Below are 22,803 nucleotides of genomic sequence, written 5' to 3' on the forward strand. Positions count from 1 at the left end.
CTTCTCCTGAAAACCATACAATATATCAAGAATAATGGGGCTGTAAAACTAGTAGAATCTCTTCACTCCAAATTATATATGTGTAGCCCCAAACACCCAAAATAACAAATATGGTACAGGAACTACAACACCATGGTAGGTACAGCAAAAAAGACTACACAATGGTAAGAAATCTTTGAGAGAAAAGATCTCAGAAATAATTAGCAAATACTCATTCTCAGAATGGCAGTGAGAACTGTTACAACTCAGTCTAACAATGAACAACAAAACCAGGGACCAAAAAACCCCTCGCAATTCCATGTAGAACCAAAAAAGAAGCTTACATAGGAAGTTGCAAAGAAGCCTAGGAAAAACTGGGAATTCTTCAGGGGATTCCAAGAACTTAAAAAGCTCAGAAATCTTCAGCTAGTAATTCTTTACTGAATGAGTAAGGCCTCACCCTAAAGGAAACTGATGAAAGCAAGACCTAGATTAAACAGAAAACGACTGTGGGGAAAGGAGTAAGCTTAAAAAATACTTGGGAGTAGGGCATCCCCAGATTTAGCAACGTCTAAAGGTGAATATATCATCCTAGAAGGCAAGTACTGTGAAGAATTATGGGAAAGAGGCAGATAGAGACAGAAGTTGGCTTCAACCAGGTTAGGGTCATTGAGCCAGAGGAGGTAAGGAACTCCTTTGTTTTTAACACTAAGAGGCAGGTGAGCTCTGAAGCATAAAATGCTCCTATGCTTCCTTTTTCCTGGTACTGGTCTCAGAAAATTTCTCACAAACATAAGTAAACAAAATAATTGTTTGTATCCATATAAGGATACTATAACAAAAAGAGGGAAAACAAACAGCACAATTTCCAACAGTTGAGCAAACTCACCTGAAAAATAACTGCCACAAAGCAATTAAGAAATGAAAACAAAATGAATTTTTCCAAAAGACAAAAACTTTAAAAAGGAAGCAAAGCTGGGCCACCTGGGTGGCTCAGTCAGTTGGGCGTCCGACTCTTGATTTTGGCTCAGGTCATGATCCAGGGTCATGGGACTGAGCCCCATGTTGGGCTACACACTGAGCATGGAGCCCACTTAATATTCTCTATCTCTGCCACTCTTCCCTGCTCACACTCTCTCTAAAATAAAATAAAATAAAATAAAATAAAATAAGCTAACAAAGCTATATAAAGAACACAACAACAAAAACAGACTCTTGGGGCGCCTGGGCGGTTCGGTCGGTTAAGCATTCGACTTCGGCTCAGGTCATGATCTCATGGTTTTTGAGTTCAAATCCCACATCGGGCTCACCACTGTCAGCGCAGAGCCCACTTTGGATTCTGTGCCCCCCCCGGCCCCTCCCATGTGCACTTTCTCTCTCTCAAAAATAAACATTAAAAAAAAAAAAAAAAACTCTTAACTATAGAGAACAAAGTGAAGGTTGCTGGGGGGGGGGGAGAGGGGGAATGGGTTAAATGGGTGATGGCTATTAAGGTGGGCACTTATTGTGATGAGCACTGGATGTTATATATTAAAGTGGTGAAGTCTGGAATTTAAATAATATCTTGAAATTACAAAAAATTTAAAAAAAGAAAATAACAATTAAAAGAGACACTGAGTAACGAAAAGGTCACTCAAAAGGAGGGAATGAAAAGAAAGCAGAATTAAGAATGGACATCTTGGGGCACCTGGCGGGATCAGTCAGTAGAGTACACAACTCTTGATTTCAGAGTTGTGAGTTTGAGCCCCACATTGGGTGTAGAGATTACTTAAAAATAAAATCTTTAAAGTGCACCTGGGTGGCTCAGTGTCTGACTTCCACTCAGGTCATGATCTCATGGTTCCTGGCTCAGCTCAGAGCCTGGAGCCTACTTCACATTCTGTGTCTCTCTCTCTGTCCCTCCCCCGCTTGTGCTCTCTCTCTCAAAAATAAATGAATAAACATTAAAAAAATAAAATCTTTTAAAAAATAAATGAACAATGTCAAAACAAATTTAACTTGAAAATTACAACTCATTCAACATAGGGCTAACCTATCTAATGTACAGCTACTAGAAGAAAATGGGACCCCCACAGAAAAATGAGGAAAAGGATATGAACAGACACTTCCCAGAAAAATACATGAAACCCTTATTAAGCATATGGAAGATATTCAGCCTCCCTCATAAAGGATATAATAAGACCTATACTGAGATACCAATTTTCAGTTAGGCCTTTGGCAAAAAGTATTCAACACTACACTCCAATGGTAAGGTTCTAGCAGACAAGGTGCTCTTGTACATTGCTAGTGGCAGTGTAAATACCTAGCTATATGGTATTCCACTTAACAGCAATCTAGTTTAGAGATACTCCTGCATTAAGTACAAAATGACACAGCAAAATTATTCATTATTGCAGTTAGTAACAGCAAAAGATTGAAAACAACCCAAATGTTGAACAGATGTCCAACAACTGAATTAACCATGGTAAATACACAAATGGTATCTTATTTATATAGCAGTTAAAATGAAAAAACAAAAACACAAAGAAACCACATGATTAAGAAAGATCTCCAAGACATGTGGTTAAGTGAGGAGTAAGATGCATATAGTATGCTATCTTTTATGAAAGGAGGGTGAGGGTAGGAGGGAACTAGTGGCTCAACAAACAAAAAATCCACTTAAAGGATAAACAAGAAACTATACTTGAATGAGACAAAGAAGAATGTGATGGGGGAGGGCAGAATAGATGAGGTATCTCTGTGAGATTTATTTTTTTGTTGAATCACAGAAACACATTAGTTTCTTTTTATTTTTAGTTTTTATTTATTTAAGATTTTAAAAAATGTAATCTCTACACCCAGAGTAGGGTTCATACTCACAATTCCAAGATCAAGGGTCACATGCTCTACTGAGCCAGCCAGGTAGTTACTGGCTTTAGCCATTAGTTACTTTTTAAAATAAATCCATTTTTTAAAAGGCAGTCCCTGGGGGTGCCTGGGTGGCTCAGTGGGTTAAACATCCGACTTTATTTAGCTCGGGTCATAATCTCACGGTTCCTGAGTTCGAGCCCCATGTTGGGCTCTGTGCTGACAGGGCAGAACCTGGAGCCTGCTTCAAGTTCTGTGTCTCCCTCTCTCTGCCCCTCCCCTGCTCGCACTGTCTCTCTCTCTCAAAAATGAATAAACATTAAAAAAAAATTAAACTTAAAAAAATAAATAAAAAGCAGTCCCTGAACAGGAAGGCAAATTGAAACAAATGAACCCAACTATACATTAACTTGGTAAAATAGTTCCTCAAAGAATTTATTTCAAAAGGCTTTAGAACAAAAAAGTAACTATACATCTTTAGTGGAATACAGTCTAGGGACAAAAATAGCTACAAAGAAATTTTTCATGTGATGAAGTATGTTGTTCATGGTTACTACTACTACCAGTAATGTTATTTTGAAACCATGTTTCTTATACTGCAAGATAAAACAAAGAAAATAAGAAATTATGTTAACATGTTTCAAAATTTTTATTATACAATACAATTAGGAGCTAATTATTAGGTAAAAATATCATACAATTTAACTTGAATTAGAAACTTATACAAACCTGTATTTTTAAAAATGGATTTTCTAGCTCTATCACTGAAATGCCTTGGAACATTACCCCTGCAGAAATGAGAACATCTCTGATACCATCCTCTAATAAAGGGAACCAGAGCTCCTTGTGAGAAATGGCCAATTCCAAATGTAACAGGGAAGGTACAAAGTGGGCTTGGAGTGCATAAAAGTTTCAAAGTTAAACAGCAACAAGTCAAAATGAACCAGCAGGAGCTTGGAGGACCGCCCATCAGCTAAAACTGTGGTAATAGGAGTATCAGAATGAAAATTCGTTGCAGTTACTAGAACACTTTGTAATGATGCTTAAAGGTCAGAAAAATTTGAAACAATTTGAGGTCAGCAAATAAATGGAAAAGAAATTTTAAAAAACTAGAAAATCAGGGGCGCCTGGGTGGCGCAGTCGGTTAAGCGTCCGACTTCAGCCAGGTCACGATCTCGTGGTCTTTGAGTTCGAGCCCCGCGTCAGGCTCTGGGCTGATGGCTCGGAGCCTGGAGCCTGTTTCCGATTCTGTGTCTCCCTCTCTCTCTGCCCCTCCCCCGTTCATGCTCTGTCTCTCTCTGTCCCAAAAATAAATAAAAAACGTTGAAAAAAAAATTTAAAAAAAAAACAAAAAAACTAGAAAATCATCACTTTTCAACCCCTGAAGAAACTGATTTAACCAAGGATTATTTATCAGAGTAAAACCTATCTACTAAATTGATGGGAAATGAACATTAGTATGGTACCAAAGTAAATCCATACAGATTACATTTTGGGGAAAATGCAATCACTAATGATGGACCAGTCGTCATATCCTATGTCTCTCCTGATGTTATGCAATTTGAAGATCATCTCTGATACACTCTGGCCAAAAATGTCACAATTGCGATTTTTAATAAATATCATCAGAGGTTCTGAATTAGAACCATGAGAAAGTAACCATCACAGAAATCAAAGAACATTCTCATGAAAAAGATAATGATGGTTTTCTACAGATGAATATAACTTGAACACAGAAATCTAACTTCTTCATTCCAGTTATAAATTGAAATGTTAAAAAAAAAAAAAAAGTTTAAACACGGAAATAGGGGCTCCCGGGTAGCTCAGTCAGTTAAGCGGTCGACTTTGGTTCAGGTCATGATCTCTAAATTCGTGAGTTCCAGCCAAGGTGATAGGGAGCCTGGAGCCTGCATCAGATTCTGTCTCCCTCTCTCTCTCTCTCAAAAATAAACATTAAAAAAATAAAACAGGGGCACCTGAGTGGCTCAGTAGGTTAAGGATCCAACTTCGGTCATGATCTCACAGTTCTTGAGTTCCAGCCCCTATCGAGCTGTCTGCCGTCAGCACAGATCACAGGGGATCCTCTGTCCCTCTCTCTCCGTGCCCCTCCCCCACACTCTTTCGCATGAGCTCTCACTCTCAAAAATAAACATTTAAAAAATAAAGGGCCCCTGAGGTGCCTCAGTCAGTTTGAGCATCCGACTTCAGCTCGTGCCTCGTGGGTTCAGGTTCGACTCAGGCCCCATGTTGGGTTCTGTGCTGACAGCTCAGAGCCTGGAGCCTGCTTCGATTTTATGTCTCCTTCTCCCTCTGCCCCTCCCCCACTTGCAGTGGTGTGTCTCTCTCAAAAATGAATAAACATTAAAAAAATTTTTTTAAATAAAATTAACATGGAAATAAAAAAAGAACATCTATATATCTGAATCTTTAAGAAATTCCTACCAGAAATAGTACAAGTGGCTGTACTATTTCTAAGGAACTATTATTTTGCGGATAGTAATAATACTGCTATTTAACCCTTAGCCATTGCTTACTACACACCAGGCACTCAGAACTCCTCAATCTGCACAACCAACCACCCTGTGAATCAGATACTATCATTTTTCTCTATATTATCAAATGACAAACAGGCACAGGCTTAAGTAAACCGAGGTGCAAAGTGGCACAGGAAAGAACTAACAGTCTGGCTCTACAGCCTATGTCCTCCTTTAAAGGAAAAAAAAAGAAAGACTTTAACTTTTAAATACTAAACTCATATACTTAGAAAACAAACATAAAAGGGTATTTGCCCTTGCCCCACCTATCCCAGTACTACTACCCCAAACAGAGATAGCCATTTATTAGTTTCTTGTGTATCTTTTGAGTTTTCTAATGGAAACAAATACAAATATATATTCTTATTTCTGCCCTTCTTACTTCAAATGAAGCATACCATACATCAGGCATCTTAGTTACTTCAGTGTCAGTATACAGAAAGCTTCCTCCTTATTCTTTCGTATACCTGTGTATTATTCTATGTATAGGTGGATCTAATTTTTCAAACCAATCTCTTAGTGATGGCTCGCTCATCTTTTCCTATACCAAACACTGCAGCAATGAGCAAGATTGTACCCGTATCATTTTAAGCAAATGCAGGTATGTATACTTGTAGGATTAATTTCCAGATGTGAAATAGACACGTCAAAAAGAAAATACATTTGTAGTTAGTATAGATGTTGCCGAATTTCCCTTCATCGGCCTGCTTCATGCTAACACCAACACGATTTTAATTTCTGAGGATTTATATCTTAAAATACATTACCATTAGATGGATGGATTTTGAGAGTATAATGCTAAGCCAAATAAGTCAGAGAAAGACAAATACCATATGATTTCACTTATCTGTGGAATTTAAGAAACAAAACAAAGGAACAAAGGGGAAAAAAAGAGACAAACCAAAAAACAGATTCTTAACTATAGAGAACAAACAGATGGTTACCAGAGGGGAGGTGGGTGGGTGGGGGATGGGTGAAATAACTGAAAGGGATTAAGAGTACACTTATCTTGATGAGCACTGAGTAATACACAGAATTACTGAATCACTATATTGTACACCTGAAACATGTAACACTGTATGTTAACTATACTGGAATTAAAAATAAAAATACATTAGCACTGGACTCCTGCCTCCCCACACCCTGCTTTTCTTTTTCAGAGTTTTACTCTCTATTCTACTTTATTTTTCCATGTGAAGTACAGAATCAGCTTATCTAGTTCTCCCCCACCCCCCAAAAAGCCATAGATACCATTATTAGGATCACACTGAATTAATACATTCACTTCAATCTACACACGCTTCTTTAGGACATCTTCCTGTTGAAACACACGACGTATCTATTAAATAACATCTCATGTTATGCCTCTTAGCACTTTTTAGAGTTCTAATAGCTTTGCACATTATTTCTCAATTTTTTTATTGCTATTGTAAATAGTTTTCTTCTATTAGGTCTTCTAACTGGCCGTTGTCTATTTGAATACTATCGATTTGTAGATATTAAATTGGTGCCCAATAACTTTAAATCTCATTTATTATTACGCTAAGGAGGACCGTGGGGATTCCTTAGAAAAAGCATCTTTGCAGATCGAATTGTCTTTATTTCTTTACAGAATCCACTCAATCTGGGAACACCTCGATTCATTTAGGAGTTAGGACACTTCGAATCTAGGTCAGACTAACGGATAAACATTGCAACAACTAAATTTTCCTCAAAGAATGGGGATAACTGTGCCTAGCCTAGAACTCCAAACCCTTGACTCTAATCCTAGGCTTTCTGTATCATACGACACTGCTGCTCAAAGTGTAACGTCGATATTTAGTCTAGTACTTAATAGTAGCCCTATTAAAATAACCTGAAGATCAGAGGATTTGAGATCGCCTGCAGCTCCCTCACAACAAAAAGTGCCTTTGAAATATTCTTGTTTGCTTAAAAAATAAGAAATCACGGTGATCTACATTCTGCTCCTATTAAAAGTAAATGCCTTTTTATGTAAAAACTCACTTTTAATTTACCACTTAGTTTTTTTCCCCCTTTAAACATTCAAATAAACATACTCCGCGAAGATGGCACCGTATTTACCAGCACTTTCGACAAGGGAAGTGCGACTCAGTATTACCTCAATGTTGGTCTATATCTCCCCCTCAGATGCAGCCATATACAATCCTGCACCCACAGTTTCTCAATAATCCCAACATCCAGTCAAACTTGCGGACAAACTCAGGGTCACACACGCTCGAACCCTCCTCAGAGACCCCCACCCCCACCCCACATGTAGGCCAGAAGCTCTAAAACCCACTCCCCATCCCCGCGCCGCGCCCCAATAGATTCAGAAACCTCCCCTTCAACCTCCCCGACCCGACCGGCCCAAGACGCCCACATCCCACCTCCTACTTTCGCGCCACGTGGACCCAGGGGCCGGACTGACCCGCGGACAAAGACCAAAATGTCCACTCGGCGCGCTGCGCCTGCGCACTCCGATGGCGAGCAAGAGCTCCCAGAAGTCTCCGCGACGCGGCCCACACGGTCACCGCGGCCTGGCCCAGGCTGGTATTTGATTACCTTCTGTTAACAGCAAGGCCGCTTTTCCGGCCTTGAACTACATTTCCCTTAAGGCTTTGCTGGTCAGCACTCTGTCCCACATGAACTTGGCTGCCTTTTCCTGTGATTATGGGGTTCGCGGGGTGAGTAGTCCCGCTTTGGAAAAAAATCAGTTCAAGCCTGGTGGGAGGTTTGGAGGAGGGAGTCCGTCTTTGAAGCTCCGCGAGCGCAGTATCAAACGGGCCAAACTCAGGCCCTGAGGTATGAGGACACCATCTTGCATGTGTCTGGTCTGGCTTTGGACTGCGTTTCCCAGAGTCCAAAGCGGCCGACGTTACGCTTTCCTTGACGTCGTGGCGAGATCGTTAGCTCCGCAGGGACCCGGACGCGACCAAGGGGAGGCAGAAGGTGAGGGGTCTGGGAGTCCGGGGCGGGGACGGGGCGTGTCCAGAGCCTCTGGTCTGTGCGCGCTGGCGGGAGCGGGTTGAGAATGCCGGATTGAGAATGAGTCCTTGGGGCTGCGTGACCAGGGGTGGGTGACTGTGAGTGTGTGGCTGTGGCCGCCTGTCTCCAGGGTGTAAGTCTGGTGTTTGTGTAACCATGTGTGATACTGTGTGTTGGGGTGTGGGGTCCTTGCGACTGTGGGGGGTGATATCTGCTTGTGACTGTACGCCTTGTTCTTGGGGGCATGTGAGTGTGGTTGTGACTGAGACAGGTGAAGGCGTCTGTGCGGTTATGATTATATGTCTCCAAGGTGATCGTATGGTGTTGGTTGCATGATATTGTAGCCACGTGTGGTAGTTTGTGTAGTTGTGTGTCTGTGACTGTGTGGTGACAACGCGTGTGTGTATCCCTCTTGTGTCCCATGGAGTGTGTCTGTGAAACGGTGGCAGTGTGTGGTGCTGTGTGTTTGGGGGTAACGTGTGTTTGCCTGTGTGAATGTGACTGTGTCTCCGGAGTGAATGTTCAATTATGACGTTGGTTGGGCCGGAGTGCCAGTGATTATGCATATCCCCCAAGGGGGTATGTGATTGTGTGAGACATTTGCGAGTAATGGTGTGGGCAAGCTGTGACTATATGAGTGACTTTGTGTGTCATGGTGGTTAATAGATTGTGTGACTGTGTGTGTCTTTTTAGTGGGTGAGTATAAGGGCATGGAGATGTCTGTGATTGTGTGGTTGTGTCTTGTATGTTTCAAGAGTGGATGTGTGTTTGTGTGACACCATTTGTGTAGCACCAAATGTGCTGGCAGGAGGTGCCTGTAACTCCAGCGTTCTGACCCTTGCAGAACCTGTGAAGTTAGAACAGATTGTGGCCCTGGACAGTGATTGCCTCAGCCTCTCCCAGTGACATTGGTATTGGACATGTTATCCAGTCTTACCCGACTTCTGTCTCTTGTGTGGAGGTCAAAATGTCCTGCTTACTCATTATCCCCCCCTTTTTTTTCTAAGCCTTCTCCAAGAGAGATGTTGAGAGGAAAAGGAAAAAATTGCTATTGAACATCCAAAAGCGAAGTTCAAGGTGCATTAGGTGTTCTTCTTTCCCTGAGACCCTTGTTTTTCATGACATTCTTTTTTTGTTCTGAAACTTCTTGCCTAACTTCCCCTCCCCCGCAAAGTGACCTGGTCTCCAGTATATGCCATTGGAGTAAATTATTGGGAGCCCTCGAAATGAACTGAAAGGTTCATATACCCCCTATTCCCTGCACACCTAATGTTCATTAAACATTTTTTTTAACTTTTCATTTTGAATTAGTTTTAGACTTAAAACTGTTGCAAAAATAGAATTCCCACATACTCTTAACCTACTTCTCCATTTGAAGGGGGTTCATGAGGGAATGGTCGAGAAAGAATTCTTGAAACATGAAGTACAAAAAGGTGGCTTTATTATAGCACAGAGATAGATAGGACCCATGGGTAGAAAGAGCTGCACTGGGATTGTGAGGAGCAATTGATTATACACTGTGGAGTTGGGGAAGGTAAAGACAAAGGAAGTTTCCGAAAGGATTTTCATATGTTAAGACTTACAGGATCATGGAGACCTGACTATTGTCAAACTAAGGTGGTTTTTCTCTCCAGCAAGGCATTAACATTAAGATCAGGAGTTTCCTGGAGGAATGTTATACCCACCCGCCTCAGGTATTTGTCAATGGGCTGCAAGTTATAAGGAAATTTAATTTTATCTACATTTCTTTTGCCTTTGTTCTCTACATCATTACCATTTTACATAATCACAATACATGATAAAAACCAGGAGATTAACATTGATACATTACTACTAACTCATCTACAAACTTTATTCAAATTTCATCAGTGTCCCTTAGTGTCCTTTTTCTGCACAAGGATCCAATCCAGGATCATATGTTGCAGCTAGTTGATAAGTCTTCTTAGTCTTCTTTGTTCTGGCACAGTTCCTCAGTCTTTGTCTCACTTGACCTTGACACTTTTAAAAGGTATTGGCCATTTGTTTTATAAATTATGCAACGGAGAATGTTCCCCTATTTGAGGTTGTCACATGCTTCCTTGTAATTAAATTCAGGGTATGCTTTTGGGACAAGCATACCCCAAAAGTGATGTGTTCTCAAGACATCCTCTTGGGACACCTAAGAGATCAATTTGCCTCATTACTAGTGGTAACTTTAATCACTTGGTTAAAGTGGTTTCTGTCTGATTTCTCCACTGCAAAGTTGCCATTTTCCCCATTATAATTAATATGTGTCTTGAGAAATACCTTAAGCCTATATAAATATCCTGTTTCTCATCCTACTTCCACCTGCAAATCTTAACACTCATTGATAATTTTCCCCTGAAAATGTCATTACCGGCTATTTGCCAAATGGTGACTTAAAAAATTTTTTAGGGGTGCCTGGGTGGCTCAGTCAGTTAAGCATCTGGCTTCGGGTCACGTCATGATCTTGTGGGCTTGTGAGTTCAAGCCCCACGTCGGGCTCTGTGCTGACAGCTCAGCCTGGAGCCTGCTTCAGATTCTATGTCTCCCTCTCTCTCTGCCCCTCCCCTGCTTGTGCTCTGTCTCTGTCTCAAAAATAAATAAACACCAAAAAAAAATTAAGAAAAAAATTTTTAATGTTTATTTTTGAGAGAGAGAGAGAGAGCGCATGAGCGGGAGTGGGGCAGAGAGAGGGAGACACAGAATCCAAGACAGGCTCTAAGCTGTCAGCACAGAGCCTGTTGTGGTACTCAAACCCACAAACCTGAGCCAAAGTCAGATGCTTAACCGACTGAGCCACCCAGGTGCCCCCCAAATTTCCATCCTTCCTTCTACATTTGCCAAGTAGAATACTACTGTCAGAAGGAGATATTCCTTCTCCCTGACTCATTTATTTACTAAATTATTTATGTAAGTATAGATTGGATTTTTTTTTTTAATTCCGTAGGTTGCATTTCATTACTATCACTATTTTATTCCTTAAATAACTCGAGATTTGGCCACTGGGAGCTCCTTCAAGTTGACTTTTTAGTGTGTCCTTTCAGTGTGTTCCCTTTATTGTTTTTTTTAGTACTGCCATATTTTCTGGTACCACAAGATGTTGCAGGCTATTTTGTTATCCGAAACTGGGTTTACCTCTTGGTGGGTGTCAAGCCAAAACACACAACCAACCAAAAAATAGGAGAGGGAAGAGTTTTACTTCTGCTAAGTAAGGGAGAACACCAGGGATCTTCCCCAAAGCAGTGTCCCCCAGGGGAATTTTTACACTAAGGGTGCATACATCTTAAGGGCCTTGTACAATGGGGAATATAGCATGGAATTGGGGTAAAAGTCATCTTAAAATGACTGAGTCCAGGGGCACCTGGGTGGTTCGGTCGGGTGAGCATCTGATTGGCTCAGGTCATGAATCCCGGTTTGTGAGTTCGAGCCCTACGTTAGGCTCTGCTGACAGCTCAGAGCCTAGAGCCTGCTTTGGATTCTGTGTCCCTCTCTCTCTGGCCCTCCTGTGCTCCCACTCTGTCTGTATGTCTCTCTCTGTCTCAAAAATAAACAAGCATTAAAAACAAAGAGTGTAGGTCAAAGTCGTGAGGGCTGGCAAAGGACGGCATCATCAATTGGTCTGGTATCTGAGTTCTCAAAAGGGTTTAAATCCTAAAAATATAACCCAAGAATGTATACATCAAGTTAGTTTTCTTCACTTTTGAATCAGCACTGTTAGTTTTACCAGCCAATTTGTTGTCCCTGATATGATTAAGTTATCTCCTGGCCTGATAGTGGCTGTTCTTTCTTTCACAAGATGGCCAGGAGCCTGAAATGACTTTTCTTATAGCAAAAAAGCTATGTCTGTCTCTTTTTTCCCCAGGGACCCCTAACTCTTTCTGCTTACGCTGTCCCAGCCCCAGTTCTGGAACATGCACATTTCCCAGAGAAAACTGGCTCCTTTTATTAGAAAATCATATTTAGAGGGGTGCCTGGATGGCTTAGTTGGTTTAGCATCCTACTCTTGATTTCAGCTCAGATCATGATTTCACAGTTCATGAGTTTGAGCCCCACGTCAGGCTGTCTCCTGTCAGCATGGAGTCTGCTTTGGATCCTCTGTTCCCCTCTCTCTCTGCCCCTGGCCTGCTTGTGTGCGCTCTCTCTCTCTCTCTCTCTCTCTCTCTCGTGCACACTCAAAAGTATATAAAACATTTTTTAAAAATTGCTAATCTATACTCCCACACCTCATATACCTCTTTTTATTTTTAGTCTTACAGTATATGGTAAAAGGACACCTTTCCCTACACCTTTCTGCATGGTGATGTTACTCATTCATAACATAGATAAATCCATTTGTTACTTTTTGTATTTTATTTTGGATTTACACACACACACACACATCCTGGTTGATTGTAATTATTTTTTGAGTGCATGAAACATTACCATGGTTCTAAAAGCCATAATTAGACAAAAGATCTACACAGTCACTCAGTTGGCTTACAGTCACTTATTTTTTTTTTAACTGTCTCTACACCCAGTGTGGGGCTCAAACTCACAATCCTAAGATCAAGAGTCCCGTGCTCTGTGACTAGGCCAGCCAGTCACCCATCATTGCAGTGTTTTTTGTTTTTTAATTTTTATTTATTTTTGAGAGAGAGAGACAGAGAATCAGAAGTGAGCTCCAGGCTCGGGGCTGTCAGCACACAGCCAGACTCAGCACTCAAACTCCACAGTGAGATCATGACCTGAGTGGAACTCTGAGGCTTAACCAACTGAGCCACCCAGGTACCCCCCTCACTGTGGTTTTGATGTGCCTTTTCCTAACAATTGATGATGTTGGGGATCTTTTTATGTGTTTATCGGCCATTTGAATATCTTTGGAGAAAGATTTAATTGTAATCAGATTGTATTTCCTTGCTACATTGTAGGAGTTTTGTAAGTAAGTATCAATTATAAGTATCAATCCCTTTTTAGATACATGACTTATAGACTTTTGTTCCCAGTCCATGGATTGCCTTTTTACTCTTAATAGTGTCCTTTGATGCACAGAAGTTTTTTAATTTTGATAAAGTCCACAATATATCTATTTTTTCTTTTGTTGTCTGTGCTTTCTTTGTCATACCCAATAAATCATTAAATTAATTAATTAAATCCAATATTGTGAAAATTTTTCCTTATGTTTCTTCAAAGAGTTTTATAGTTTTAGTTCTTATGTTTGGAACTGTTATACATTTTGAGTTAGTTTTTGTATATGGTATTAGGTAGGGATCCAACTTCATTCTTTTGCATACGGATATCCAGTTTTCCCAATACTATTTGTTGAAAAGACTGTCCTTTTTCCCATTGAATGGTCTTGGGTCTTCTTGTTGAAAACTATTTGACCATATATGTGAGGGTTTCCATTCTATGTCACTGGTCTAGGTATCTGACTTCGTGGCAGTACCACACTGTTTTGAATACCATAGCTTTGTAATAAGTTTTGAAATCAGGAATTGAGAGACCTCCAACTTTGTTGTTTTTCAAGACTGTACCTTCAAGGGCATATAGGTGGCTCAGTCCATTAAGTATCCAACTTTGGATCAGGTCATGATCTCACAGTTCGTGAGTTCAAGCCCCACTTCAGGTGGGCTCAGAGGAGCCCCACTTTGGGTAAGCTCGAAGGAGCCTCACTTCAGGCTCTGTGCTGTCAGCGTGGGATTCTCTCTCAGCCCCTCATGGGATTCTCTCTCTCTCTCTCTCCCTCTTTCTCTGCCTCTCGTTCATTTGCGCCCACTCTTTCTCAAAAACAAAACCAAAAAAGACTGCTCCTTCAGATTCTGTGTGTATTTTATGATGAATTTTTCTATTTCTGCAAAAAATAATATCATTGGGTTTTGATAAGGATTCCATTGACTCTGTGTATCACGTTAGGCAATATTGACATCTATCTTTTTTTTTTTAATGTTTTTTTTTTTTTAACGTTTATTTATTTTTGAGACAGAGAGAGACAGAGCATGAACGGGGGAGGGGCAGAGAGAGAGGGAGACACAGAACCAGAAGCAGGCTCCAGGCTCTGAGCCATCAGCCCAGAGCCCGACGCGGGGCTCGAACTCACGGACCCCGAGATCGTGACCTGAGCTGAAGCCCGACGCTTAACCAACTGAGCCACCCAAGCGCCCCAATATTGACATCTATCTTGATCAGCTGAGACTGTTCACAGTTATGGAAGCTGGAATTCTGAGATCAGGATGTCAGCATAGATAGTTTCTAGTTGGGCTCTCTTTTTGGCTTACAGTTGTCCACCATCTTGCTGTATCTTCACAGAGAGAGAGAAAAAACAAGCTCTGGTGTGTCTTCCACAATGGCCCTGTCTTCGAATACAGTGACATTAGGGGTTAGGACTTCAACACATGAATTGGGGGTGGACGACCCAATTCTGGTGGGGAGGGGGAAATCTTAGGCAGGCTCCACACTCAGCATGGAACCCAATGAGGGGCTCAATCCCATAACCCTGAGATCATGACCTGAGCCGAAATCAAGAATTGGACGCCCACAACTGAACCACCTAGGTGCCATATTCCAGAAGATTTTCAAAGATACTCATGACCCCTGAAAATTTAAAACCAAGGATAATAATACCTGATAATAGTCTTTGAGATGTCTCAAATTTGCACCCAACAGTAGGGAAAGAGAAGAGGAATGTTCCATCATCTATTATATTCATCCAGCTAATAAACAATGTGCTTACAAAGCTTTAATGAGAACAATGAAAAGGATGTCATAAACAAAATGATAAATTACAAAGTGCTCAGGTTTTGCAAAGATCCTACCCAAAAATCTTCTAATTAGTGATTGAATGGAGAAGCTCGCTGTGTGTCTGGCACCATTCTTTCTACTTTACATATGCTGTTTTATTTAATTTGAACTTTCTTGAAAATTGGTCATTCACAGAATATTTTTGATAATGAAGCTATACCAATGTATCAAGAAATATGAATCAACATTTAAAGGACTGTTAAAGAACTTTTAGTTGTTATTGGTTTCAATCACACTAATTTCTTTTCTTGATCCCATTCATGTCATAAACGTTGTCTCAATATTTCCTAATTTTTTCTACTACCAGGAAAATAAATACTATCTACAACTATGGTTATTTATTTTTGGTTTGGTTTGGTGGGGTTTTTTGTTTTTTGTTTTTTTTTTAAGAGAGAGAGAGAGAGAGAGAGAGACAGACACGGTGGGGAAGGGCGGAGGGAGAAGGAGAATCTTAAACATGCTCTGTACCCAGTGCCAGAGCTCAATGCAGGGGCCCCACACAGAGCTCAGTCTCAAAACTGTGAGATCATGACTTGAGCCGAAATCAAGTGTCTGAAGCTTAAGTGGCTGAGCCACCCAGGTGCCCCTGGTTATTTATTTTTAAATGGAAACAATATTTTTATGATTTTTCTTGTGAAAAATATAAGGTGAATGTAAAAATAGAAATTTGCTAAAAATTCCTTCATCCAGAAATAAATATTCTTAATATTTTGGTGGATATACTTCAAATATTTTTCTGTGGGTTTTTATAGAGGGGTATCACTTGTGTATAAATTCTGTAACCTGCCTTTATTATTTAATAATGTATTACATGGTAATGTTGTATTTTATAGTCACTATGTAGTATTTCATTACATGGGGGAACCTGGGTGGCTCAGTCGGTTAAGTGTCCAACTTCGGCTCAGGTCATGATCTCACAGTCTGAGTTTGAGCCCCACGTCGGGCCATGTGCTGACAGCTCAGAACCTGGAGCCTGCTTCAGATTCTGTGTCTCCCTCTCTCTCCCCCTCCCCGCTTGAGCTCTGTCTCTCAAAAGTAAATAAACGTTAGTATTTCATTATCAAGATAACCCTAATTTTTTCATTTTTGCCTACTAAAGAGAATTTGTATTTCTATGATTTAGTTATGAGCTATTCCCAAAAGTGTTTTTGTGCATGCCACTCACATAGTTTTCAAGTTTATTTTTTTTTCACAGAGAGACAGAGCATGAGTGAGGGAGGGGCAGAGAGAGGGAGACACAGATTCTGAAGCAGGCCCCAGGCTCTGAGCTGTCAGCACAGAGCCCAATGCGGGGCTCAAACTCACGGACCACGAGATCATGACCTGAGCAAGTAGGACGCTCAACCAACTGAGCCACCCAGGTGCCCCTACCACTCACATATTTTTATAATGGATTCCTTTGGGACATTAGAAATTTATTAAGAATTTTCAAAGGTGCAAAATCCTAATCTAGAACTCAGGGAGACAAATTGCTTTTTAAAAGTTATAGTCTCGGGGCTCCTGGGTGGCTCAGTTGGTTAAGCATCTGACTCTTGATTTCGGCTCAGGTCATACTCTCATGGTTTGAGAGTTGCAATCCTGTGTTGGGCTCCTCACCAACAGCATGAAGCCTACTTGGGCTTCTCTCTCTGCCTCTCCCAGACACCACTCTCTCTCTCTCTCACTCTCTCACTCTCTCAAAATAAATAAACTTAAAAAAAAATTTTTTTTTTTTTTTTTTTAAGTCATAGTCTCTGTGTGCCTGGCTAGCTTAGTTGGTGGAGCATTCGACTCTTGATCTCAGGGCTGTGAGTTCGAGCACCATGTTGGGTGTGGAGATTACTTAAGGGAAAAAATAAAAGTTATAGTCTTTATTTACTTTTAAAGTGCAAATAACATAATAGGTGAGACAAAAGTAGTATACAGATATTCAAAGTAAAGGATGATAAAGAGCACTATTTTATCCTGATAGTAATGCTGTGATAATTCATAAGAGGGAGATAACTTGTGTGACCAGAACAGTCATTGTCTTATTGACCATGACCATGACCATATTATTGACCATTGTCATATTAACCATGTCTAAGTCAAACTGATCTCGTAAGAGCTCTGTGGAGGTAAATTAGTTTTCTTGAGTCCTATACAAGACGTGCAGTTTTTTTATTTAAATTTTATATTTTTTTTAATATTTATTTTGAGAGAGAGAGAGAGAACAAGCATGAGTGAGCAGGGGAGGGGCAGAGAGAAAGGGAGAGAGAGGATCCAAAGCAAGCTTTTCATTCTGTCGGTGCAGAGCCCAATGCAGGGCTCAAACCCACAAGCCATGAGATCATGACCTGAGCCGAAGTCAGACACTTCACCAACTGAGCCACCCAGGCACCCCAAGACTTGTAGTTTTCATCATTCTAATCATCAGAAATCCAAAGTATGACCAATGGGGCAAGCTAAGTTTGTAGCTGTTTAGAGAACAGTGGGGCAGGTACAGAAGCATAATAGACTCATCTGGCAAGAAGAGCTGAAAGGAAGCACTGTTACACACTGTTATATACCATTATACATAATATATATATATGTAATATACTAATGACTTTTCATTCTTTTCCACGCAGGACTACAGCATACATGAATATAGTTACCAAATCAAGAAGTTTGCAACTACTGGGAGCTGACAAAGCAAAAACAAAAGCGATTCTGTGAAAATACAACTATTTTTAGAATATCCTAAGCTATTATTTTATGTTCAAGGGAAGATTGCTTAAAAAAAAAGGTAAGTATTTTCTTTTTTATCTGCTACTTAGGGATAGCTTACATTTAACAGAACTTAAAAATAATTTAAAAACTAATACATAATTATTGAAAAAACATACACTTTAGTAAAATGAAGAACATTGAAGATCACAGCCCGAAATAACCAAAGTAATCTTTAAAGACAAAACTTCCTAGACATTTTTCATGTAATTTGTCTGTCTATATTTTCTGTATTGATGTATCTGTGTATTTTACAGATAGGAGCACATGAGCACATTTGTAACCTTTTTTTTTCCATTTAACCATACCTGCAACATTTTTATGTTGTTATTAGCTATTATATTACTACTAAATTTGTGAGTACTTAGAATTACTGTTTCATAGAAATCTTTCATTTAGTTAAACTCCCTGCTCTTGTCTTACTCAGAAAACTGAATATTGCCTGAAAATGTATACATCTCATTGTCATGATTTTTGGTTGATGTTTATACTGGGGAAATGTATGTTTACATCAATAAAATTCAATACATCATTTAAAATATAGCATATAAGGGTGTGCCTGGGCAGCTCGATCAGTTGGACGTTTGACTTCAGCTCAGGTCACAATCTTGCAGTTCGTGGGTTAGAGCCCTGTGTCAGGCTCTGTGCTAACAGCTCAGAACCTGGAGCCTGCTTGGGATTCTGTCCCTCTCTCTCTCTCTATCCCTCCCCTACTCATGCTCTCTCTCTCTCTCTCAAAAATAAAATAAACATTAAAGAAAAAAAGAAATACAATTAATAAAACATCAATCATGCAAATATTTTGACAGGTACATATATTGGTGTGTTAACAAAAGGGATATGCTGATGTTCATGATGCTCAGAGCAACTAGTTGTTAATAATTGGTGATCAAGAAGTAATGTTTTAAGAAAATTACAATCTAATACAATATTTTTTTTTAATTTTTTTAATGTTTATTTATTTTTGAGAGAGAGAGAGACAGAGTTGAGCCAGGGAGGGGCAGAGAGACAGGGAGACACAGAATCTGAAGCAGGCTCCAGGCTCTGAGCTGTCAGCACAGAGACTAATGTGGGGCTCGAACTCACAGACCCCAAGATCATGACCTGAGCTGAAGTTGGACGCTTAACCGACTGAGCCACCCAGGCGCCCCTAATACAATACTTTATTATATGTAGATTTTTTTGTGTGTTCAATTATGTTTTAGGAAATTATTTGGGTGCTTTGTGTTAAAATGTGATGCATTATATTTTTCACATTTTAAATAGTGGGAAAAAGGCTCTGGTTAGAGTTCTTGCACAGAATGATTGCTTTTTAGGAATAGATTACTAATGTTAAGGTGGAGATACCTCTATATGTCTAATTCTCATGACCTGGCAACTTCTCCCAGTCCCTGTGTGATGTGGGACCTCTGGCCCCTAAAGAATAAGAATGTCTATCAATTTAGATAGAGAAAATCCAGAGATGTAGCTTCAAGCTTCACCAAGTGGTATATGGATGGCTAAACTTTGCTCAGAAGAATTGTACAAAGATTTGATGGTAGGATCTGGAGAAGCATGGTTTTGCTAGGTCAAGATCAACTTAGCCTATAACTCATAATCTCTCTCTTTGGGGCCTTGTGTTTCACATTGTATGTTTGTGAAAAATCCCTTTGAGGTGTATGGAGTTGGAAATTAACAGCTCTGCTCTGTTATTTCTGAAGTTTCCTCTGACTTTTTTTTTTTTTTTTTTTTTTTGTAACGTTTATTTACTTTTGAGAGAGAGACAGAGCATAAGCGAGGGAGGGGCAGAGAGAGGGGGAAACACAGAATCTGAAGCAGGCTCCAGGATCTGGGCTGTCAGCACAGAGCCCAATGCGGGGCTCAAACCTATGAACTGTGAGATCATGACCTGAGCCAAAGTTGGACACCTAACTGACTGAGCCACTCAGGCGTCCCCATGGATGTCCACACGCATCCATGTAGGCAGAGTCCCAGACCAAAGTAGATTCCACCAATCTATAGCTATACTATCTGAAACACATGGTCCCCCTGGCCACACATCAGGGAATAGAAAAACTAGAGAATTATGCAGTCCTGTCAGTGCCTCAGATTGAAGTGACACACATCACCGCAGCTCAGATTCCATTGGCCAAAACCAGTTATTGGCCTTGCCTAACTGCAAGAGTCTGGAACATGTCATCTATGTACCCAGAAGGAGAGGAAAACTGAATAATGGGGAAATAATAGTAATTAAATTAATGTCTGCCACACTGGCTAAGACCCATTTCTTTTTGTGTGTGTAGGAAGTTGCTTCTGTAAATTAAATGTGATTTCTCTTTGGAGCAAGGAGGATATCCTGGATTGAGGGTTGACAAGAGGTCTGTGCACAGGTGAGTGAGCAGACTAACAAAAATGGAAGGCTTTCATATGAAAGCTCACTTCTGTGGGCAGTCAGGAGCTTTAAGTTATTGTTTGAGAACAAGCCCCTAAAAGGCTGTAGAACTATAGAGAAAATCAATCTCCTTCAGCATATAAGTTCCCCAAAAACACCTCACTGTCACTCATGAATCATTCCATTCATATTTCCTTTTATAATTCACCCCCCTGAACAAAGAGGAAGGTATAAATTATTTATGATTATAATACATATGCTTAAGGGAAAACTTGAAAATATAGAAAAAAACCAAGATTCCCCCTGTAATTATACACACAGAGACAAATGTAAGAACGTAATTGAAAATTCTTTCCGTCCATCTTCTGTGCACACACACATGCATATATAGAACATATGTATATTTTTCCTATAAAAATAGGATTACACTACACATACTACTTCATTAACTACCTTTTTTGTCCAGCATTGTTTAACATCTTAACACCAACAAATATATGTGTTCATTTTATGGCAACAGTGTGTGGCTGTTCCACTGTGTGGATATATTGTAACTTATTTATTTAACCAATCCTCCTTTTTAAGTTCTTTTCCAAGTTGTTTCCAGTGTCAGCAGTGTCTCCATCATGTAGCCCACACACATCTTTTGGATAGTCTCAGCTGTGGAATTGCTTCATCAGAGGACACACATAGTTTAATTTCTGTTAACATTGCCTTGTTGGAAGTTTACACAGCTAGAGCCCACTGTGTCTGTGATATGTTATAATAATCTCAAGTATTAGAGTCTGAAACAGAACTCATAATTGGTTTATTCAGACCTGCTCCTCTCAGGGTTCTTTGTGTTAAAAAATGACAACTTCATACTTCCATTTCCTCAAGCCAAATACCTTAGCATCATTATGGCTTCTTCCTCCTTTTTTTTTTTTTTTCCCCCTTTTATACCTAAAATCAACAAATCCCATCAGCTCTACCTTCAGAGAATGTCTAATCTGATCAGGTCTCATCACTCCCCCCACCACCACCATCCCTAATGCAAGCCACCCTCACCCCTTGCCTGGATTACTGCAGTTACCTACCTTCTCACTGGTCCCCCTGCTTCCCTCCCCTTGTCTTCTTCCTTCACTTTCTTTGCATGATCCCTTTAAATGTAAATCAGAGTATGCCATTCCTTGTCTTAAATCTTTAATGGCTTCCTGTCTTATTCAAGAATAAAAAGCAAAGTTCTTACAGTGGCCCACAAGCCCCATGTGATCAGCTTCCAGACACCTCTGTCACCCAAATGAGCTGCTGACTTTCTCTTGCACACTCCATTCCAGCCACCCTAATCCCCTTTATTAATCAAAGAAAGTCTGCTCCTGCCTTGAGGCCTTTGCAGTTACTGTTCCCTGTACTCTTAGATACCTGCATTTATCACTCCACTCACTTGGTGCTTACATATCACCTTCTCAGTGAAAAGCCTTCTCAGGCCACCTTTCATTTCCCCAAAGCTCCCTATCCTCTAACGCTTCTTAATTTTTTTACATAGAATTTGGGCCACCTGACATAAATAGGAGTATCAACGTCAGTATATCAATATTTGTTATTGTCTCTTTCCATTAGAATGTGAGATCCACTGGGACAGGGACTGGATTTATTATCTTCCTCACACCTAGAACCATGCCAATTGAGGTAGGAGCTCAGTAAATCTGAAAGAATTTTTGACTCCTCTTTCTCCATCTCCATATCTAATCAGATGCCAGAGCTTGTTGATTTTACTTCTGTACACCTTGAAATTATACCTTCCTTTTTATCTTCACTGCCATTATCCTTCATCAGGTCCTTTGTTTGCTTGCAAAAGTATAAGCACCTCTCAGTTGATCTCTCTGTCTCCAGTTTTACTCCTCTCCAATAAAATATTCTGGCCATATTGACCCTATCATTTCCCTCTTTAAATTCTTCAGTGGTCTTCCATTCATTAATGGGTGAAAAACAAACATTTATATATTCAGTTAGTAGTCATTGGACCCTTCTCCTCCAGACAGCATGGCAGGTGCCAGTCACAGTGATGAAGATGCCTGGTCTTTGTCCTCATTGTTATTTTATTTCACTCATTCGCCTTCATTTTCCAACCCCTGATGTCATCTCCAGCATAAACTTCCTCTAGATTCTAAAACTAATTAAATTTAAATATAATTAAAAATTTAGAGAAAAATCCAGTTCCTCAGTCCTACTAGACACTTTTTACATACTTAGTGCATGTGGCTAATGCCAAATTATTGAGGGTACAGATGTGAAGATTTCCATCATCACAGAAAGATTTGGTGGACAGCACTAGTCTAGACCTTTCCCCAAACTACACAAGTCATTCCAAATTATTCTCTGCTCCCCAAATACACCATATACTTTTGGTCCACTATTTTTGTCACTTTTATTCATAGATCAGAATACTCTTCTGTACCTCTTCTGCCTATTAAAATTCTCTGATTTTGAAGTCCCAATTCACATTCTACAATGTAGAGGACATTTTCCTTGACCCCACTGCATTGAGAAAATTAGTCTTCCTTCTCACCCACCCCACCCACAAACCATGGGAAGCTTCTTGCA

At 40.1% G+C, this 22,803-nt stretch overlaps 1 protein-coding gene across 4 annotated transcripts in view; it reads left to right on the forward strand.

Annotated features, from left to right (window-relative positions):
- The first annotated feature begins 8,219 nt into the window (after window positions 1-8,219).
- The window catches only part of ZNF565 (zinc finger protein 565), a 32,252-nt gene continuing 17,668 nt past the window's right edge, over window positions 8,220-22,803 (forward strand). Inside the window, exons 1-4 of one of the 4 annotated variants that reach the window (XM_049622137.1) lie at window positions 8,220-8,309; window positions 17,711-17,868; window positions 20,132-20,218; window positions 21,820-21,888. Coding sequence is in view for 2 of the 4 variants with exons in the window: in XM_049622134.1 (XP_049478091.1) it covers window positions 17,838-17,868 (31 nt within the window). In the remaining 2 variants the exon portion in view is untranslated. Of the gene's footprint in view, window positions 8,310-8,810; window positions 10,040-17,710; window positions 17,869-20,131; window positions 20,219-21,819; window positions 21,889-22,803 lie in introns of those variants that run through there. The other 3 variants (XM_049622138.1, XM_049622134.1, XM_049622136.1) reach the window with 3 other exon arrangements.

Source organism: Panthera uncia (assembly GCF_023721935.1).
Source record: "Panthera uncia isolate 11264 chromosome E2 unlocalized genomic scaffold, Puncia_PCG_1.0 HiC_scaffold_19, whole genome shotgun sequence".
Classification (NCBI taxonomy): domain Eukaryota; kingdom Metazoa; phylum Chordata; class Mammalia; order Carnivora; family Felidae; genus Panthera; species Panthera uncia.